Source organism: Hipposideros armiger, unplaced genomic scaffold, assembly GCF_001890085.2.
Source record: "Hipposideros armiger isolate ML-2016 unplaced genomic scaffold, ASM189008v1 scaffold_962, whole genome shotgun sequence".
Taxonomy (NCBI): domain Eukaryota; kingdom Metazoa; phylum Chordata; class Mammalia; order Chiroptera; family Hipposideridae; genus Hipposideros; species Hipposideros armiger.
The window spans coordinates 353,098-364,033 of NW_017732312.1; the positions used below are offsets into that span (position 1 = coordinate 353,098).

General features: G+C 37.4%; 1 protein-coding gene across 1 annotated transcript in view; it reads left to right on the forward strand.

The window, feature by feature from the left end:
- The window catches only part of GAD2 (glutamate decarboxylase 2), a 73,796-nt gene that overhangs the window by 35,013 nt on the left and 27,847 nt on the right, over window positions 1-10,936 (forward strand). Inside the window, exon 9 of the mRNA XM_019630874.1 lies at window positions 10,335-10,389. Coding sequence (XP_019486419.1) covers window positions 10,335-10,389 — 55 coding nt within the window. The remainder of the gene's footprint in view (window positions 1-10,334; window positions 10,390-10,936) is intronic.

The following is a 10,936-nucleotide window of genomic DNA, read 5'->3' on the forward strand; positions in this document are numbered from 1 at the left end:
TTTTATATTATCTATCTATCTATAGTATATATCTATCCATCTATAGTAGATAGATGATTGATAGGTAGATAGATAGATAGATTACATATGGATATAGATATAGATATTCGCATTCTCTTTACCCATTCATCCGTAGTGGAGAGTTAGGTTGTTTCCATGTTTTGGCTATTGTGAATAATGTTGCAATGATCGTGGGTGTGCAGATATCTCTTCAAAATATTGATTTATTTCCTTTGGATATATGCCAAGGAGTGGGATTCATGGATTATCTCCTAGTTCCATATTAAATTTTTGAGGAGCCTCCGTACTGTCCTCCATAATAACTGTACCAATTTACATTCCCACCAACAATGTATGAGAATTCCTTTTTCTCAACACCCTTACCAACACTTATTTCTTGTCTTTTTGATAGCAGCCATTCTAACATGTGTAAGTTAATATCTCATTATGGTTTTGTTTGCATTTTCCTGATAATTAGTGATGTTCAGCACCTTTTCATATACCTGTTAGTCATTTGTATATCTCCATTGGGAAAATATCTCTTTAAGTCTTTTGCCTATTTTTAAATTGGATTATTTGGTTTTTGCTATTAAGCCCTAAGAGTTCCTTATATACCTTGAAGATTAAGCCATTATCAGGTATGAGCATATGGTTTAAAAATATTTCTCCCTATTCCATAGGTTGCCTTTTCACTTTTTTTGACTGTTTCTTTTGCTGTGAAGCAGCTTTTTAGTTTGACATAGTCCCACTTGTTTATTTTGCATCTGATGCCTTTATTTTTGGTGTCAAATTAAAAATATCATCACCAAGATCAGTGTCAAGGAACTTACCCTCTAGACCAAAACAAATACCCCTATGTTTTCTTCTAGGATATTTATAGTTTCAAGCCATTAATCCATTTTGTGTTATTTTTTGTTCATGCTATAAGAGAGTGGTCCAGTTTTATTCTAGTGCATGTGGCTGTCCAATTTTCCCAACACCATTTATTGAAGACACTGTCTTTCCCCCCATTCTGTGTTCTTGGCACCTTTGTCAAAAATTATTTGGCTGTACTTGCATGGGTTTATTTCTGGGCTCTCTATTCTGTTCTGTTGGTCTATGTATGTTTTTATGACACTGCCATACTGTTTTGATTACTACAGCTTTGTAATATAGTTTGAAATTAGGAAATGCAGTGCCTCTGGTTTTGTTCTTTTTCAAGATTGCTTTGGCTATTTGGGTTCTTTTGTGGTTCTATACAAATTTTAGGATAGTTTTTTCTATTTCTGTGAAAAATGTCATTGGAATTTTGACAGGATTGCATTGAATCTGTAGATTGCTTTAAGTAGTATGAACATTTTAACAATATTAATTCTTCCAATCATGAACATGGGACATCTTGCCATTTATTTGTCTCTTCTTTCGTTGATATCTTACAGTTTCTGTGTACAGATCTTTCATCTCCTTGGTTAAATTTATTCCTAAATATTTTATTCTTTTTGATGCTATTGTAAATGGAACTAATTTTGTGTGTTGATTTTTTTATCCTGCAATTTTAATGAATTCATTTATTCTAATAGTTTTCTGGTAGAATCTTTAGGATATTCTATATATACAATCATGTCATCTGTAACCACAGACAATTTAACTTCTTCCTTTACAAGTTGGGTGCCTTTTTAACCTTTTTCTTGCTTAATTGCTCTGGCTAGTACTTCCAGTACTACGTGAATAAAAGTGGTGAGAGTGGCACTCTTGCCAGATTCTGATTTTTCATCTTTTCACTAGTGAATATGATGTTAGTTGTGGGCTTGTAATATATGGCCTTTAATATGTTGAGGTATGTGCCCTCTATACCCAGTTTGTTGAGAGTTTTTATCATAAAATGATGTTGAAATTGATCAAATCATTTTTCTGTGTTTATTGAGATGATCATATGATTTTAATCCTTCATTCTGTTATTGTGGTGTATCACACTTTTAATTTGTGGAATTTGTAGATGTTGAACCATCCTTGCATCCCAGAGATAAAGCTCACTTGATCATGTGTATGATCCTTTCAATGTCTTATTGAATTTGGTTTGCTAGTATTTTGTCAAGGATTTTTGCATCTATGTTCATCCGGTATATTGGCCTGTAATTTCCTTTTCTTGTAATGTCTTTATCTGGCTTTGGTATAAGGGTAATGCTATCCTTGGAAAGTGAGTTAGGAAGTGTTCTTTCCTCTTCAATTTTATGAAAGAGTTTGAGAAGGATTGGTATTAATTCTTCTTTAAATGTTTGCTAGAATTTACCTGTGAAGTTATCTGGGCTTTTCTTTGTTGGAGATTGCTGATTACAGTTTAAATCTCTGTATTCATTATTGGTCTGTTCAGAAATTATATTTTTTTATGATTCAGTTCTGGCAGGTTGTAGGTTTCTAGGACTTATCCGATTTTTTTACATTATCCAATTTTTGGGAATATAAGTTTTCACAGTAGCCTCTGATGACCCTTTGTTTTTGTGTGGTGTCAATTGTAATGTCTCCTTTTTTCATTTATCATTTTATTTATTTGAGTCCTCTCTTTTTTTTCCTTGGTGATTCTAGCTAAACGTTTGTCCATTTTATTTATCTTTTAAAAAAACTGTCCCTTAGTTTTGTTGGCCTTTTCTATTGTCTCTCTAGTCTCTATTCTGTTTATTTCTGTTCTATTCACTATTCCCTTCCTTATGCTAACTTTAGACTTCATTTGTTCTTTTCCTCATTCCTTGAAATGTAAAGTTGGATTCTTTATCTTACATCTTTCTTTTTTCTTAATGTAGACATTTATCACAATAAACTTTCCTCTTAGAGCTGCTTGGCTTCATACCTTAAGTTTTAGTATGTAGCGTTTCCATTTTCCTTTGCCTGGAGGAACTTCTAATTTGATTTCTTCTTTGACCCATTGGTTGTTCAGGAGTGTGTTGTCCACATATGTATGATTTTTACAATGTTTCTCTTGTTATTGATTTCTAGTATCATAACATTGTGGTCAGAAAAGATACTTGATATGATTTCAGTCTTCTTAAATTTGTTGACTTGTTTTGTGGCCTAACATGTTATCTATTCTGGATAATGTCCATATGCACAGAAGAATGTGTATTCTGCTGCTATTAGATGGAATGTTATATATCTGTCTCTTAGGTCTATTTGATCATTTTTTAAATTGTTTTTTGGTCATTGTTGAGTTTAAGGAGTTCTCTATATATTCTGGATATTAATCTCTTATCAGATATATGATTTGCAAATATTTTCTCCCATTCTTTGGGTTGCCTTTTTACTCTATTGATAGTGTCTTTTGATCCACAAAAATTCTTAATTTTCATGAGGTCCAATTTGTCTATTTTTCCTTTTGTTGCTGGTACCTTTGGTGTCATATCCATGAAAATATCCATTGGAAAATCCAATGTGATGGAACTTTTACCTTATGCTTTCTTCTAAGAGTTTTATAGTTTTAGCTCTTACATTCAAGTCTCTGACCCATTTTGAGTTAATTTTTATATATGATGCTAGGTAAGGTAAAGCCCCTTTTTTTAGCAAACAAACAAACATTGTTTTCTTTTTTTATTTCAGAAACAGCACATATTCATTGTAGAAAAATAAAAACATAAGACCTAGACATAATCTGTATAATACTTTGGTGCATATAATTACAAATATATTTATATATTTAAATAAAACTTATTGATTAGAAATTTGTTCTTTACATGATAAAGTACTATGAGCAACTTTTATGTCATTAGAAATTCTCCAGTATAAGTCTCAATCATTAAAGATCTCTTGTTTAGAATTTATATTACTTAACAAATCTTCTGTTGTTAGGCATTTAAGTTACTTGAAATTTCACTATTTAAAAAATGTTAATATAAACATCATTGTGGCTAAATATTTGCATGCGTGCTTATATTATTTTCCTAGGAAAAATTCCTAGAAATAGAACTTCTGAGCCCAGGATCGTGCCTACACTAACACTTATGATACTTGCTGGCATGTGGCCCTTCAGAAAGGAACCAACCAGTTTACACTAACTATCCCCAAGCCATATACAGGGGGTGACTGCTCACCATTTCCTCCCTAATCCTAGGAAAATTAAAACTTTAAGTGACCTGAGTCAATTCGACAGATGGGACTTTTTTTTATTATTGTTTTCATTTTTTATAATTAGCAAAGTCAAACGTTTCATGTTTATCAATTATTTATAGTGGAAAAGATTTGTGCTGTAAATGTTTTCCAAAGTGTATTATTTGCTTTTTAATTTTATTTGTGGTATTTATAAAAATGTTCTGTAATAGCAGTTTTGATGTCCTCCTTATCACAAAAGTTATTTACAATAGCCAAGCATGGTTTCTTACATGATAAATGGAACTTCTTGTTATAATCTTTTTCTTCTCTCTAACAAGTTCAGGGAAGAGGGATGGTAGTTTGGTGAGTAGGAGCAGCGATGAGAGAAGGCCAGCACACCTTCTCGCCCGCGCAAACGCTTTCCCTCATCCTAGACTTCCTTGTATGTGCTAAACTAGCCCCCAAGGGCAGCAATAAGAAGGTTTCATATGAAAAAAAATATATATATATATATAACTCCTCATCACATCATAGTTCGAGTCCCCAATTGCATATCACTTGGATAGCTGTATAGTGAGTGAGTGTGTGTGTGTGTGTGTGTGTGTGTGTGTGTGTGTGTGTGTATTAGGTAAATGCTTTAGGAGAAGATAAGTAAAAAATAAAGTATATACATATATTCCTAGAATTAGACACAAAAGTCACTCAAAATAGCCTGTTCCCATATCCTGACCAGCTAAGGTATCCCATTGTGCATGTTGGAAAACAAATCTTAAAAGAGAAAAATATGATTAATTGTTTACAGTTAAAATTATTTATCCAAATCAAACTATATACTAAGGAGACCAAGGAAGTTCACTGTTTATAATTATGGTAAAATTTTTTGCACAGGGCTTGATTTTATAATACAAGTGTCTCCCGAATGTTTTTAACTTTGGTTAGTTTGTCTTTTGGGCCTTTCCTAGGGTCGGTTACCCACATCAGCAGTGGCCATGTGGAGACACGTGGAGCTCTTTCAGCCCCATTCAACTGTGTCTCTGAGCCTCAGTTTTCTTATCTACAAAGTAAGAACAGTAATAGCTCTATGTAGGATTGACGTGAGGAGCAGAGATGCTAGACTAAAGCACAGTGCAGTGACTGTTTTTAAAACTGTCATTCAGTATTGCTGCCGATACTGTTACTATTAACAGTGATGGTAACATTAGTCAACTTCTAACAGAAAGGACTCACGCATCCTTTCTTCTTTGCACACATATCTGTCTGAACAGAGCTAACCTCTACTCATGTAGGAAAGGCTGGTAGAATTACTACAGGTTTGGCAGGGCCAATGAGCAAGGTTACCAATGACTCAAGCACCCCATACGTGACCATTTGGATGCCTGCTAGAGGTATACACTCTCCAGTAACAGTAACGTGCTCCTTTTGGTAAGATAGATAGTTTTTTCTTTCAGAGCCATGGAAGATAGCCAGGAATCTGGGTCAACAGTCTACACACAGTGTAATCTGTGTCTTTTGCTTCTTCCCACAAAGAGAAGGTTTTTCCTATTGGCAGCTCTAGCTGCCATTTATAGGATTTTGCCCAGGCAACTTTATAAAGTTATCTGACCCTATAGCATCATATAGATTTTTGAAAGGCTATTGCGAATCAGGAATTTTAATGCAAAACAGCCACATTCAAAGCAGCACCCTGGTTCTGCAGTCGTCACTTAATTTTCTTTTTTTTTTTTAAGATTTTTATTGGGGAATTGGGGGATGAGAACAGCGCTGGGGAATTGGGGGAAGGGGAACAGACAAGTTGCTGTTGTTTTGTTCTTCAGTCTAGTTGTGAAGGACGTTGCTTCACTGGCCCAAGTTGGCACCATCATTGCGCTCTTCCTGGGCAAGGCAGATCAGTCGCTGGCTATTGGACAGCTGCTCACGGCGGCTGCTGGCCGCTCATGCTGGTTGCTGGCTACACACGGTAGCCCATGGCAACCCACTGCAGCAGGGGCTGCAGCCTACGCCGTCGCTGTCGCTGGCGACTCATGGCAGCCCAGCTACAGGTTGAGCTGTTGTTCAGCATCTGAGCTGTAGAGGGCAGTGTCACTGGTGGGATCCAAACCGGGGCCCTCTGGAGTCCCAAGCCAGCTCTTAACCAATGCGCCACTCAGCTGGCCCTAATTATTTTTTTTAATACTGATATGTTTTATTGAAATCTCAACAGTCGTCACTTTAATAGCAGCTCTGTCTTAAACACTAACAACTAACACGGCAGCATTACAAAGCATCAGTCACAACTTCATTGTGAGCCTAAAGGCTGGACGTGTGAACATTAACGATACATGTTTTGCTATGGAAACGCTTTTACACCAGACATACAGGATGCAACAGCTGCCATCCAAAACTGCCCTGTGCACAGAGACACTTGTCTGGAAAAGCCAGGACTGGTCAGACAGTTCCTAATCCTCAAAGGGGCCTGCTGGTTGTCGCCCAGTGTTCTCTCCTCCACAGCACATGGGCAGGTAGGGGACACACAGAGCCACATCTGGCGCTCCTTCTGCTCACTGCTCTACAACTGTGATGGCTAGAACTATGGGTCACATGAAAAGTACTTGGCTAGTATGTTACATAATTATTTAAATGCCTACCAGGCTAAAACTTCCATTTCTAAAGTAGTGGTTTTCAACATGTGGACATAGGCCCACCCACTTCAGAATCACCTGGGGTGCTTGTTAGAATGTAAATTCCTGTGCACGTATGTCTATTCCTGTGCACGTATGTCTATTATTTGTCTCCCTTGTTGGCATGTAAGCCCTGGAGAGTAGAAATTGGTCTGCATACCCTGGTACCCCAACACCCTAACAGTGTTTGGCACATAGTAAGTAGTCAATAAGTATTTTGTGGGATGAATTAATTTCTGGGCCTTATAACTGACCTACTGAATCAAGATCCCTAAGAGCAGAGCCAAGGAATCTGCATTTTAGAGCTATATACAGGTGATTTTTATGCACAATAAATTTTAAGAACCATCGTTCTTAAGTAATTCAGCCAATTCTAAAATAAATGGAAAGATGAAAAGTTTTGTCTCCAGAGGCCCCCACACTAGCTGTCTGGTCAGACAGTAAGGTAAAGTAAACATATTAATATCATCCTTGGGAGAAGATTTTGCCTTCTAGTCGTCTACCTCCAACAGATGTTGATCTGACACCTGCAGTGTGCCAGGTTCTGGGTCCCCTAAGTGGACAAAGCAAACATGGGCATGGAGGGAGAGTGCTCAGGAGATACTGGAGCCCACCCTGTGTCCGGAGCCATGCTCACCACTTTCCACTCTGCAAGAAGCAAACATGTGGGCTTGATTACAGTAGTCTCCCCTTACCCATGGTTTTGCTTTCCATGGTCACCTGCAACCCCAAAATATTAAATGGAAAATTCCAGAAGTAGTTCGTAAGTTTTAAATTGAACGCCATTCTGAGTCATGTGATGAAATCTCATCACAATCCCACCCGGAATGTGAATCATCCCTTGACCAGGGTCTCCACGCCCTAGAGGCTCCCCACCCACTAGTCACTCAGTAGCAACCTCAGTTATGAGATCGACTGTCACAGTATCGCAGTGTTTCTGTTCCAGTCACTCTTATTTTACTTACTCTGGCCCCAAAGAGCAAGAGTAATGAGGCTGGCACTATGGATGCCAAAAGAGAAGCCATAAAATGAAAAGGTGAGTACAGAACAATAAGATATTGTGAGAGAGAGAGAGATCACATTCACATAACTTTTATTACAGCATATTGCTATAATTGTTCTATTTTAGTATTAGTTTTTGCTATTCATCTCTTACTGTGCCTAATTTATAAACTAAACTTTACCATAGGTATGTATGTATAGGTAAAAACATAGTATACCTAGGGCTCGGTACTATCCAAGGTTTCAGGCATCCAATGGAGGACTTGGAATGTGCCCCTGTGGACAAGGGGGGACTACCTACTGTGTTTAACAAACCTGCCTCTCCCTGCTGCCCAAAGCTCACCAATGGAAATGGAGCAGACTCTCTGTTCATTACTGCTTTCCTGAAAGGCTTGAATGGCACTTCTGATCCATGAAAGCCAGATATCATCTTAAAGGATTTATCTTATCCTAAAAGACTCCAACTTTCCAAACAGGTTTCCTATATGTTTGGCCTTTTGCATTTGTGCTGGAAACTTGGCATTTTATTTCTAGTTACAACCAGCCTCTCACCAGCATTTGATCTTGGGCAGTCACTGCATCGCTTTTGGCCTGTTTCCTCATTTCAAAAAAGAGACCGTTAGACTAGAATCAGGTCTTGAGCTCCTACCAATTCTAATATATTCTAATCTGTGACTTCTTAGTGGCACCTTCCTGACTTTTGCTTAACAAAACATCCAGATGTGATTAGAGGAGCAAACTACTCCATCCCAAACTCTCCAAGGCTGAGGTGGTCAGCCTGCGGTAGACTAGGTAAATATTTGGAATTTGCGAACAACTCCTGGGAATTCTCTTCCTCAATTTCCGAGTTTACCTATAAAAAGACTATGGCAATTTTAATGTGCTTAATTAAAGCTGTAGGTAAAAGATAAATATCTGAATTTCCTCTGAAATTTGAACATTTTGTTTATGTCAGGACTGAAGAAAGAGGTTTCAGCAGAGCCTGATCTAGGAGAGGTGAAAAATCACTGCTTTGCGGGTTGCTTCGAGGCCAAGCTGTGATGTGAAGGGAGAGATGTAGGGAGCGAGATGCCCTCACCACTGTCCCTCTGCGTTCCCTCTGCCCCTCCTTCTGTCCCCATCTCACAGAAGTTCCCCACAGATGGGCTTCTCTGAATCAAAGTGTACCCTTCACACCAAATGTACGGTTAATACCCTTTGTTCCAGTCCAGCCCGACTGACTAATCATGGCTAACTTGTCCATTACCATCGCCAGATAATTGCATTTTCACTGTCTTTTTTTGGAAAACAGCTTCACATAAATCAGCGGTTCTCAGTGCCTTCGGGCCTAATATCTGCTTTATATTCCAACGAGTTTGTAACACCTCCTTTATTAGCCTGAAATGAAAACTAGAAAATAATAACTTACCTACTCACCATATAATGCCCAAATTTTGTTTTTACATGGATGAAAGTTAGCAAAGTAATTTATAATAAACTAACATTTTGATATGCAATAGTTTAGGTAAGACCACACGACGGTGTAATGCAGCCCAATGCTTGCCCTGTATCTAGAATCACAAAGACAGCCACAAATGGACTATTGAGGTAGCAAGAAATATGAAAACCCTACTCGCTGCTCACTAAATGCCACTAGCATCCCCCAACCCTTTATTGTGACAACCTCCAGTACCATGTATTAATACCTACTCTGTCCTTTGTCTCTCTTCCAAAGTCTTAGGATAGGAATGTCACAATACATAATAACAACCTCAACAATAAAAGGTAGCAATTATTGAACACTTCCCATATGCCAAGCACTTTTAAAATAATTTTGCATTTATTAACTCATGTAATCCTTATAACTCCATAAGTAATATTATTATCACCATGTTCTAGGGATAATAATAATAATAGGCACAGGGAAAGTAAGAAACTTGACTAAGATCACACATCTAGCCACATCTAGCTTCTTGGAGAAATCAACTCCTCTGGTCATTATAATCAAAGGGTTTCATAGTAAGCAAAGTACTATCTGTGTTTTTATTTTAGGAAAGAAACATTTCAGGGATGGAAAAGATGTTTCTTTCTCCAATTCCTGTCTATCTGTTTGAAATTTGAGCCCATGAGTTCTTGGCCAGCTTTATGCTTTTAGCACCTGGAATGTAATTAGGTAGCGTGTTGGCTTAATATTTCATTTAAATGCTTCAGAATGGATTTTTCTCTTCTTGGCATTTTGCCTCTATGTGAAATTGCAGGTCCATTCACTAGAAAATTTAGAACACAAACCTTTTTCTGCACTCTCCTTGCATTGCCAAATGTCTTGCTCCAAAGCAGGCTTGTTTTAACCGAATTAAGAGGATGACCTAACAGCAGGCTCTGTGCAGATTGGAGAGACATGAGGCTGTTGTAACAACAGCACGGTGTGGTTAGGAGTCTCCTGAACTTGCCAGAAATTACAGTCATGCATCATTTAAGGAGGAAATGCATTTCTTCCTGAAAAGAGCCAAAATTTTGTTTAAACTGATCACTATTATTAATGGTTTATGGTTGGACTTTTACCCTCATGGGACCACTTGTCAAAGACAACAAAGTAAAGTATTCAAAGCAAAACTATAATATGTTTATTTTTCCTTTCAGGGGAAAAATGATCCCATCTGATCTTGAAAGAAGGATCCTTGAAGTCAAACAGAAAGTAAGTTTTTATAGGAGCTTTGTCCAGCCCATAACAAGCTAAGGTTATGTATTTCTATTTCTATCCAGTGGAGAACACACTTCAGTTTTCTTTTGAACAGAAGACCCAAGCCATAACTTCACAGCTTTAATGAGAATATGGAAATTTTTCATTCCATCAATATTTATTTCTCTGAGTTGTGGGCTCTGCTTTGGAAAGGTCTAACTTGCTGAATAAATAACATACACCGTGATATTGTATAGAGTTTCGAAAGCTTCTATCTTCCTATGTGATAAAGATTGACATTAAGCAAATGCACATTCGAAAGATTGTTTTCACAAATGGAAAATATCAGAATGTTAGTGCAGCATGGGAGTTCCTGTTGTATGATTATTTGAAAGAGGCCAGCTTTTCCTGCCTAGACACATACTGATATGATTGGCTCTCCAAACATCTTATTTTTCAGGAAACAGTTTAGAACTCTTTGTAGAAGTAGCAAGTTCTGGAAAGTCATTTACATCCCTGGATGGTTTGCAAGCTGGAAAGCTTGTTTTTTAGAGTTCTCTGT